Source organism: Clarias gariepinus, chromosome 1 (genome assembly GCF_024256425.1).
Source record: "Clarias gariepinus isolate MV-2021 ecotype Netherlands chromosome 1, CGAR_prim_01v2, whole genome shotgun sequence".
NCBI lineage: Eukaryota > Metazoa > Chordata > Actinopteri > Siluriformes > Clariidae > Clarias > Clarias gariepinus.
In genome coordinates, this window is record NC_071100.1 from 12,521 (window position 1) to 22,500 (window position 9,980).

Genomic DNA, 9,980 nt, shown 5'->3' on the forward strand with positions numbered 1-9,980 from the left:
GAGACGGGATGAATGCCGCCCTCGATCCCTGAGAGATGGTGGGATGAGGCGAGCAGTGCTGGAGGATCGGAGGGAACGTGGTGCAGTGCGTGGTGTAATTAGCGCAGAGAGGTAAGTGGGTGCTGGGCCATTTTTAGCTTTGTAGGCAAGCATCAGTGTTTTGAATTTGATGTGGGCAGCTACAGGAAGCCAGTGCAGGGAGCGGAGGAGTGGGGTGGTGTGGGAGAACTTGGGGAGGTTAAAAATGAGACGTGCTGCTGCATTCTGGATCAGTTGCAGAGGACGGATCGTGGACAGAGGCAGGCCTGCCAGGAGTGAGTTGCAGTAGTCCAGTCTTGAAATAACAAGGGACTGAACAAGCACCTGAGTAGCCTGTGAAGAAAGAAATGGGCGAATTCTTCTGATATTGTAAAGAAGAAATCGTCAAGAGCGAGTAAGGTTAGCGATGTGTGAGGAAAATGACAGATGATTGTCCACGGTTACCCCAAGATTGCGGGCGGTGGCTGAAGGAGTGATTTGGTTGTTGTCCATGGATATCACAAGGTCTTGACCTGGAGATGAGTCACAAGGGATAAACAACAGTCATGGTTGGATGCACCTGATTCTGTGTAATTTAATCATTAATTGAAATGGGGCATGTTCAAAATAATAGCAGTGTGGAGTTCAATTGGAGAAGTAAATAATTCGGGATAAATGTAGAAAAGGTTGTTCTGTGCATTTCCCTCTAAAAATCAGAGTAAAACAGGTTGTTTTAGACATTGTTCAGAACAACAGCGTTGATTCAAAAGTTGATTAGAGATTGAAAAAAAAAACATACAAAAAAGTGCAGAAAATGATCGGCTGCTCTGCTAAAGTGATATCAAATGCTTTAAAATTGAGATTAAAACCAGAAAGATGTGGAAGAAAATGGAAAAATACCATTCGAATAGATTAAAGAATAATTAAAATTGGCAAAGACTCCAGCAGGTCAAAGAACACCTAAAGTTACCTTTGAGTGCTGTTACTATTAGAAGACAGCTATGTGAAGCCAAGCTATCAGCAAGACATCCCATTGTTGAAAAAAGACATGTGCTGAAGAGGTTACAGTTCACCAAAGAACACACTGACTGGCCTAAAGAGAAATGGTGCAATATTTTGTGGACTGATGAAAGCAAGATTGTCCTTTTTGGGTCTAGAGGCCGCAGACAGTTTGTCAGGCCCCAAACATTGAATTCAAGCCGCAGTACACTGTGAAGACAGTGAAGCATGGAGTCACAAGCATCATGATATGGGGAAGCTTCTCGTACTATGGTGTTGAGCCACATTTTAAGGATCATGGATCAATTTGAGTACATCAGAATACTCAAAGAGGTCATGTTGCCTTATGCCGAAGAGGAAATGCCCTTGAAATGGGTGTTTCAACAAGACAACGACCCCAGACACACCAGTAAGCAAGCAGCATCTTGGTTCCGGACCAACAAGATTAACGTTATGGAGTGGCAGCCCAATCCCCAGACCCTAATCCAATAGAAAACGTGTGGTCTGACATTAAAAATGCTGTTTCTGAAGCAAAACCAAGAAATGCAGAGAGTTGTGTCGTGTAGTACAATTGTCATAGATGTGAAGCAGTTCTCAGAAAGCATGGTTATACAACTAAATATTAGTTCAGAGATGCCCAAGAAAGATTAAACTTCAAGCATTTTCAAGCAATTTGGTTTAAACTTTTTTCTACACACTGCTATTCTTTTGAATACAACTGAATATACAGTGTATATATATATATATATATATATATATATATATATATATATATATATATATACTCAGCAAAAAAGAAAAGTCCTCTGACTTTCAACTGTTTTTACTTTCAGTAAACTTAATGTGTAAATATTTGTATGAACACTAAAAGAGTCAACACCATAAGACATAAACTAAAAATGTTTCACAATGTGTCCCTGAATGAAGAAAGGCTCAAAATCAAAAGTACCAGTCAGTATCTGGTGGCCACCAGCTGCTTGAAGTACTGCAGTGCATCTCCTCCTCATGGACTGCCTATTGCGGACAGTCTGAGCAGTGATGGAGGGATTGTGTGTTCCTGGTGTGACTCGGGCAGTTGTTGTGGCCATCCTGTACCTGTCACGCAGGTGAGTTATTTGGATTTTTACAACATTATTGTTGAAATACACAGTCCTGAAAAAGGGACGTTTCTTTATATATATATATATATATATATATATATATATATATATATATATATATATATATATATAGTGTGTGTGTGCATATAAATAACTAACAGTCATCAATAATGATAACTTACTATAATAATAATAACGATTACTTACAATTATATACATTGTACATTTAAGCTTTTGTTTTCAACGAATCCTATCAGTCACTTGTGCCCGGGAACACAAAAGTTATTTTGTGCCATATATATCTCCTTTTAAAAAAGTGATTTTGGTAAACATCTCACTGTGATAAGCAGTACAATATGCTTCATCTTATCATATAATCAAAATCTTTTTTCCTCTAAAAAAATGTGGGGTATGAGCTCCAGTAAATAAGGTCTGCAGGACGTACACAGCAAATGCAAGCTCAAAATTGTGAGGTTTACAAGAGCTGAAGTCAATAATAAAAAAGTCTAATAGAACATTATAAAAATGTATTATAGTGGATTTATAATGGAATCAAACAATCCCAGTCACTTTACACAAGTGTGAATCAAAAACAGGAGTTAAATATTTATATAGTTTAAGTTTTTCATTGCCCATCCAAACCTTAGTATTTATGTTGTATTAAATGATATTCCTTTGGATGTCCGAGATTCATGGTTTTATTTGTTGCAACAAAAAGTAACAGACTTTTATTGTAGAGCTTCTACATGCTTGTTCTGAATAGCTGTGTACTGTAGTGATGGGTCGTTCATGAACGATTCGTTCTTTTTGAACGGATCTTTAACATGACTCAGATGAACGAGTCATCCTGGAGAGTGATTCGTTCATTTTCTATTGGGCGCATGTGCGCAAAGCATCGCAAAACCTCCATATGTTATATAGTATAATATAATATAATTTATACAGGAAATAGAATAGAGTAATTACCGTTGAGTCTTTTCGGTCCTGAGTCGTTCGTTCTTTTGTCACGTAACTCCCATAGACTCTATGCAGTACTACACAGGAAACAGTATTGAACGAACGGTTCTGCTAATGAGTCCCTGAGTCGTTCGTTCTTTTGTCACGTGACTCCCATAGACTCTATGCAGTGCAGTATACAGGAAACAGTATTGAATGAACGGTTCTGCTAACCAGTCCCCGAGTTGTTTGTTCTTTTGTGACTCCCATAGACGCTATGCAGTTATATTTAAGTAAATAAAATAAACATCAAAGAAAGTATTATACTGTCGCTTTTATTTTTTGTAAAATTAAATAATATAAATAAAAAATAAAAATAAATTGGAAAATTTAAATAAACAAGTGAAAGTTTTCACCCTATACACTACAGTATGAGCCGCAACAATAACATATAGTTATCAATATATTACAATATAAAGCCATCAATATTGTTATAAAATAATTAACACACAAAACACACAGACACACTGTGACCTGGTTCAGAGCAAGTTTGCATTGAGAAAAACAAGCTCCTGGACTTTGGATGGGCTCAGTCTGTTTCTTCTGTCAGAGATAATCTGCCCTGTCTTAGAAAAAACTCTCTCAGATGGCACAGATGTAGCCACAATACAAAGTCTAGCCTTTATTACATTAAAGAGGCTTTTGTAAACAGGGGAACTCTTCCTCCACCATGCCAGAGGTGCCCTGATGTGCGGGGTAAAAGTGGCTCTGCAAGATAGGCCTGCATCTCCATCATTGTATCTGCAGTATGGGACGTGGTGGCAGAAATTGGCCTCATGCTTGCTACCCTTTCGTCAAAGTCCTCCCAAAACATGGCTGTTGCAGTGACGATTGCAGCACAATCTGGAGCAGTCTCCTCTTCACCCTGAGTTGGGTTAACATGTGCTGCAGCTGTAGTGATCCTCTTTACTGTCTCATCTGCAGCCTGTTGGTTGACAAAGGCTTGCTTTTTGAACCTTGGGTCCAAGCAAGTAGCATCAGCAAGTTTCTCAATAAATTCAACTTTGCCAAACCTTCTGTTCATTTCAGCCATGAGGGTGTCCACTAATTTGTTAACAGGTTCTAGACAGGATGGATTTCTCTGAAACCTGACAACAATCTTCTGAAGACCTCTTGTCATCAAAATGACTTTGGAGGCAGTCACAAACCTATAAAGATGAACAATTATATTTAATATAATTTCTTATAACTTGTAATAATTATTTTAAATAAAAAGGAGTTATTTCTACTCTCCTGCTCATAGATCTAATATAACATAGTAAATCTTCCCTGCTGCCATCTTCCTGTCTCCTCTTTCATCTGTTCTTAAAGGTGCAAACACTCCCACGCTCACCTTCGCATTCTCTGTTCATGTCTTTCTCTATCTCTCTTTGTCTCCTCCCACCCCCACCCCCTCCAACTCAAGCCATCATCTTGTGATTCGTCTCTGGATGGACACCTCTCTATCTTCCTCTCCTTTGATTCCTTAGGATCTCACCAGAACATTTACAATGGTTCATGTTCTTTGTAGTAACATATGTCGATGGCACGTGGTCAAACATATAAAAACCCCATCTTTTGCTATTAATAAACATAGACCATTCCGACAGACAATGTGTGTGTGTGTGTGTGTTTGACTGAGTCTCTCCTTGCACCAGAAAAGCTTACTGAAGTACAGCAGACAGACCGAGCAATTGGCTTCTTCTACTACGCAACTTTACATGACTAAATCAACATCTATATTGTACATATGATTAGCTTAATGTAAGTATAAAAATATATAATCTTGTATAAAAATAGAGAGTTTAATTTTGTTTATTATAAATGTTAAGCAAAAAAAGTTAAACTACTTACTTTTCTCCGCTCACTTCAGTGGTGACCTCCTCGAATGGCTGAATGATATCAGTAATTTCTTTGGCAATTTCCCATTACTCTGGTGTTAATGTTGGCAGAGAAGCATTGGTGAGAGCCCGGGTGGAGATGATTGGATCTTTCAGATCAGTGAACCTTTTCAACATGTAATAAGTTGAATTCCACCTTGTGGACACTTCCTGTTTTAGACACAGCGACTCCTGTCCCATCTGTTTCTGTGTGGCCTTGAGTCTGTCTGAAGCAACTGTGCTTCTGTGGAAGTATTCAACAATAGATTTCACCTTTTGCAGTACATTTTGGACCTCCTTCAGTGCAGCTTTGGCAATGAGGTTTAATATATGAGCAAAGCATGGTATGTGGTCCTAGTGGAGGTCTTCTTTCAGAGCTGAAACAATATTGCTGTCATTGTCAGTTACACAAGCTACAATTTTGTTATCCACATCCCATTCATTAGTAACTCTGGACAGCTCTCTTGCCAGGTGAGAGGCAGTGTATCTTTCTGTCAAAACAAAGCAGTCTAAAAGATAGGATGTTATCTGAAAATCCTCTATAAAATGACAAGTCACAGCCATATAACTTGTGGCATTCACAGAAGTCCAGCAGTCTGTTGTGAGACATACAGCAGAGGCACCCTTGATTTTATCCTTTATTTCTGCCCTTAGCTTGTCATACAAGGCAGTATGGTTTTTGACAATGTTTTTCTACTTGGTAGAATGTATGATGGGTCCAGGAGATTTGAAAATTCTTTAAAGCCCTTATCCTCAACAACTGAAAATGGTTAAAAGTCACGAGCAATCATTTTGACCAAGGCTTCATCAAGTTTGCTCTGTCTTAATGGGTCCATCGGTCTTGTTATGAAACTGCCCATTGAGGTTTGAAGATGTGGTCTCCGTGCCCGAACTGATTCTTGGATGGTGGTGGGTGCTGCGGGTAAATTGGCAGGTGTGGATGTGGTCGATGAGTCAGTTGAGGGTCTGGCTGAAGCAATGCTGCTGGAAACCGTTCCAGCTGGAAAAGGGCCACTCTCTATTCTTACTTGTGCTAACAGCACAGTTGGGTGAATAGATTTGAGGTGTCTCCTCAAATTAGAAGTACTTCCTCCTTTGGTGGAAAAAGTCTTCTTGCATAAATTACACTTTCCCTCTGTGGCTGAAGTTGCCAGAAAATGTGTCCAAATGTCACTTCTTTTTCTTGTGGCCATTCTCTTGAGCTTGTCAAATCAGGTTTTAAGGATTCCCTTCCCTGTGCTTCATTTAGTGTAAAAGTGTGGGGATGGATGGGGAGGGGTGGCGGTTCCCTTGGAGATAGCTTTGAGTGACAGTTAAACTTACTGGATACACCCTGAACTTTGTTTGACCCCAACACTTTATATTAGTATTTAGGTGGCATTTGTTTGACCCAATCATTTGTAGATAAGTATTCAAATCTGTTATTTAATTTTATATGACTACGTCCCTTACTATTTTTTTCTCAAAATATTAAGCAAATGTTATGAAGCAAATGTTTAGTTATTTATAGTATTATTATTTGCAACTAATTTGCACCTAATATTAAATCCAAGCACATGTTTACACATCTTCCAAAATAAATAAATAATAAATACAAAATAATTTCTGAGTACATTATATTTTTTTATAAATGCAAAAGTATACATCATTGACAAGAACATACACTCGATACATTTACTGTCATTTTTTTGCATGCTTTTTTATTAGATCACGATAAACAATAATATCAATATTCGGACAAAACCTGATCTATTTCACTGCATAGCGTCAATGGGAGTCACGTGACAAAAGAACGAACGACCCGAGCCGGGGACTCATTAGCAGAACCGTTCGTTCAATACTGTTTCCTGTGTACTGCACTGCATGGGAGTCACGTGACAAAAGAACGAACGGTTCGGGTCGGAAGATATGACAGGTGAGCTGCTTATTCTGTTTATCATATGTCTTTAGCTGCATTGTAATATTTTAATTACTGAGACTATAGCAAAATTGTGTGTATGAAGTCGTGTTCGGGGTGTGTTTATTGAAAATGTAACATTTTATATATTTTTTCTGATCAAATGAACGAGATTCAAAGAACCGAGTCACTAAAATAATTCGAAATTCCCCATCACTAGTGTACTGCTAGAAACTGTCTTGATCTAGAACATAGCAGTTTAAAAATTAAATTTTACTTACAAGTGGTTCCTAGAAAATTACTTTGAAGCACAAACCTACACGGCAGGAAATCACTCTTTGACGGACAACATAAGTGGCTCTTAAAAGAGCCGTTGTGTTGATGAAGGCGGCGGTGACGCGCTTTACTTGGAGCTGGTGTATTTAGTCACGGCCTTGGTGCCCTCGGACACGGCGTGCTTGGCCAACTCACCGGGCAGCAACAGGCGCACGGCGGTCTGGATCTCCCTGGAAGTGATGGTGGAGCGTTTGTTGTAGTGAGCCAGACGAGAGGACTCACCGGCAATGCGCTCGAAAATGTCGTTGACGAACGAATTCATGATCCCCATCGCCTTAGACGAAATGCCGGTGTCGGGGTGAACCTGCTTTAAGACTTTGTACACGTAGATAGCGTAGCTCTCCTTTCTGGACTTTCTGCGCTTCTTGCCTCCCTTGCCGGCGGTCTTGGTCACGGCTTTCTTCGAGCCCTTCTTGGGGGCGGTCTTGGCTGGCTCAGGCATGGTGCTGTTACTTCTCGATGAGACTGAGAGAAGAATGAACAGCTCCGCCTCGAGGGCCCTCTATGTACAGGTCACATTGTAATTAAGCACAAGCCAAGAACGGATTTTGATTGGTCTATATCCAAAACCTCAACACGTGAGGGACCTCCTACCACCTCAGTCTTTTCCTCTTACTCCTCCCCCCACCGCTTCGCTTTGTGTCCCTTCCCGCCGTTTTAGGGTCGCGGGTTGATTTATTGTTTTTATAATAAATAAATGAATAAACCAGAAAATAAGTATATCACGTGTTCGACCATCTAAAGATATCCTGTACATATAATTTGTAAATAATCGTTATCCTTTTGCGTCCACATTTTTAACTAGTGTGTGTAACAAACTTTAAATGCTTTGTTCATGTCTTGTGATGCTTTAAACGGATTCGAAGGCTTTTTAAAACGGTTTCCTGATTATTTCGATAAGGTCGAACACATCGTCTTCCGACTGGGTCAGAGAGATTAACTTTAAATGTCTATATCTAGTTTTCTCAACTGCCCGCAGATATACAAGTGTCATGAAAGTTCTAAACAACGTTTAATAAGCTTAAAATATTCTTTTACACACAACTGGAGATAGGAACTCTTTTGTTGGAGATGTGGGTGGCTCTTAAAAGAGCCGTTGTGTTCGTGTCGTTAGCCGTTAGAGCGTTTAACCGCCGAAGCCGTACAGGGTGCGACCCTGGCGTTTCAGAGCGTACACCACATCCATGGCGGTGACGGTCTTTCTCTTAGCATGCTCGGTGTAGGTGACGGCGTCGCGAATGACGTTCTCCAGAAACACCTTGAGTACACCGCGAGTCTCCTCGTAGATCAGGCCGGAAATACGCTTCACTCCGCCACGGCGCGCCAAACGGCGAATGGCGGGCTTAGTGATTCCCTGGATGTTATCGCGGAGAACCTTACGGTGACGCTTAGCGCCTCCCTTCCCGAGTCCTTTCCCGCCTTTGCCTCTTCCTGACATCCCACTGCTCTTACAAAGTTTAATGAAAGAATTTAACGCACAGCTCAACGACGACGTATTTAGTCGCCCCCAGAGGACCTACTTGAGACCAGGCGAGGAGGCGGGACTAAGACCAACGGTCGTGTTTTCCTTAAAGATATAAAAAAGGCGTTATTATATTTTATACCAAAAAAAATCATACAACCAAACTGCAAATAAGTATCTGCGAGACCTGATAGAAATATAAATTCTAATGTAACGTAAGTATCAGTAGTACTTTGTATAATTTTGCATATACGGCATAAATGTTGAAACATTGTTACATATCAGTGTAATTAACAGTGTAAAAGTAAAGCATTTGTAACCATGTATATGTGTCGTGTGATGTGTAAAAACTTTCTTAAATGAAGTTTGATTAAAACCGCAAGAGCGCACAAACACACACACATATTCACACAATACGGGCAATTTGGTAACGATTTTGGTATGAAACGCTCGTACCAGGAGGAAACCCGACAAGCACAGGGGGACTATGCAAACTCCCCGCACACAGACCTGAAGCAGGATTTGAACCTTCAACACGAGCTACAAGATCTCAGTGCTTAAGGAAACACTTACTAAACTCGGCCACAAGATGGCAGGCAATAACCATCCAAAACATGAAGTGCCGTCTAAAACTCATTATTCCTTCTTTAGACATTTCTGCTAATTAGCTAACCATATTATTATTATTATTATTATTTACTTTAATAAAAAACAAACAGAAGAGCAAAGGTCTTTAGCCTTCAATTCAGTTAATGCTATTTCATAATATAATTACGGAAAAAAAACTGAATTACTATTTTATCATAATTTCAAATCATGTTTTTTTTTTTTTTTTAGTTTTTTTTTACATCTCGTCCATAGTTCTTTGTCGTTTTAGTTCATAAATAGTTTCTTTAAACTTTGTCTTTGTCAGCAGGTTACTGTTTCCCAAGGGTGAAATTACTAGCCTGCCAAAGACATAAACACAACTAAGAATATTTGAAATAACTTAAGCCCTATTCGGACGGGACTAGTTTTCCAAACGGCGTTTGAGTTTGAATTATTTTTTTTTAATGACGTCTGTCATTTCATGCATGCGTTCGGATGGGACTAACATCTCCGTGTTTATTACGGAGGTAGGAGTGTCTGTGTTTTACATGTTAAAGACTCGTTTAAAAAGAACGAATCGTTCATGAACGATCCATCACTAGCCCAGAAACACAGTGAACACAGAACCATGCCGGTGCAGCTCCAGGACTTATCATGATGGAATATACAGTGAATTATAGTGTGATAATTGCGAATTTGCAACACATACCAGATAGTGTATGTGA

At 39.5% G+C, this 9,980-nt stretch overlaps 2 protein-coding genes across 2 annotated transcripts; both read right to left on the bottom strand.

Annotated features, from left to right (window-relative positions):
- Positions 1 to 7,245: 7,245 nt before the first annotated feature.
- LOC128524070 (histone H2B-like) lies at positions 7,246 to 8,474 on the bottom strand. Its single transcript, XM_053496379.1, has 2 exons — positions 8,464 to 8,474; positions 7,246 to 7,657 (listed from the first exon to the last, which is right to left on the bottom strand). The coding sequence occupies exon 2, from the start codon at positions 7,645 to 7,647 to the stop codon at positions 7,273 to 7,275; it is 375 nt and encodes a 124-aa protein (XP_053352354.1). The 5' UTR covers positions 7,648 to 7,657; positions 8,464 to 8,474; the 3' UTR covers positions 7,246 to 7,272.
- LOC128524075 (histone H4) lies at positions 8,332 to 8,658 on the bottom strand. Its single transcript, XM_053496392.1, has one exon. It carries the CDS (start codon positions 8,641 to 8,643, stop codon positions 8,332 to 8,334), a length of 312 nt encoding a protein of 103 aa, XP_053352367.1. The 5' UTR covers positions 8,644 to 8,658.
- Positions 8,659 to 9,980: the final 1,322 nt, after the last annotated feature.

Bases quoted from the DNA above. Each gene is read 5' to 3' on its own strand.
- LOC128524070 (XM_053496379.1), bottom strand. From the start codon at position 7,647: ATGCCTGAGCCAGCCAAGACCGCCCCCAAGAAGGGCTCGAAGAAAGCC.
- LOC128524075 (XM_053496392.1), bottom strand. From the start codon at position 8,643: ATGTCAGGAAGAGGCAAAGGCGGGAAAGGACTCGGGAAGGGAGGCGCT.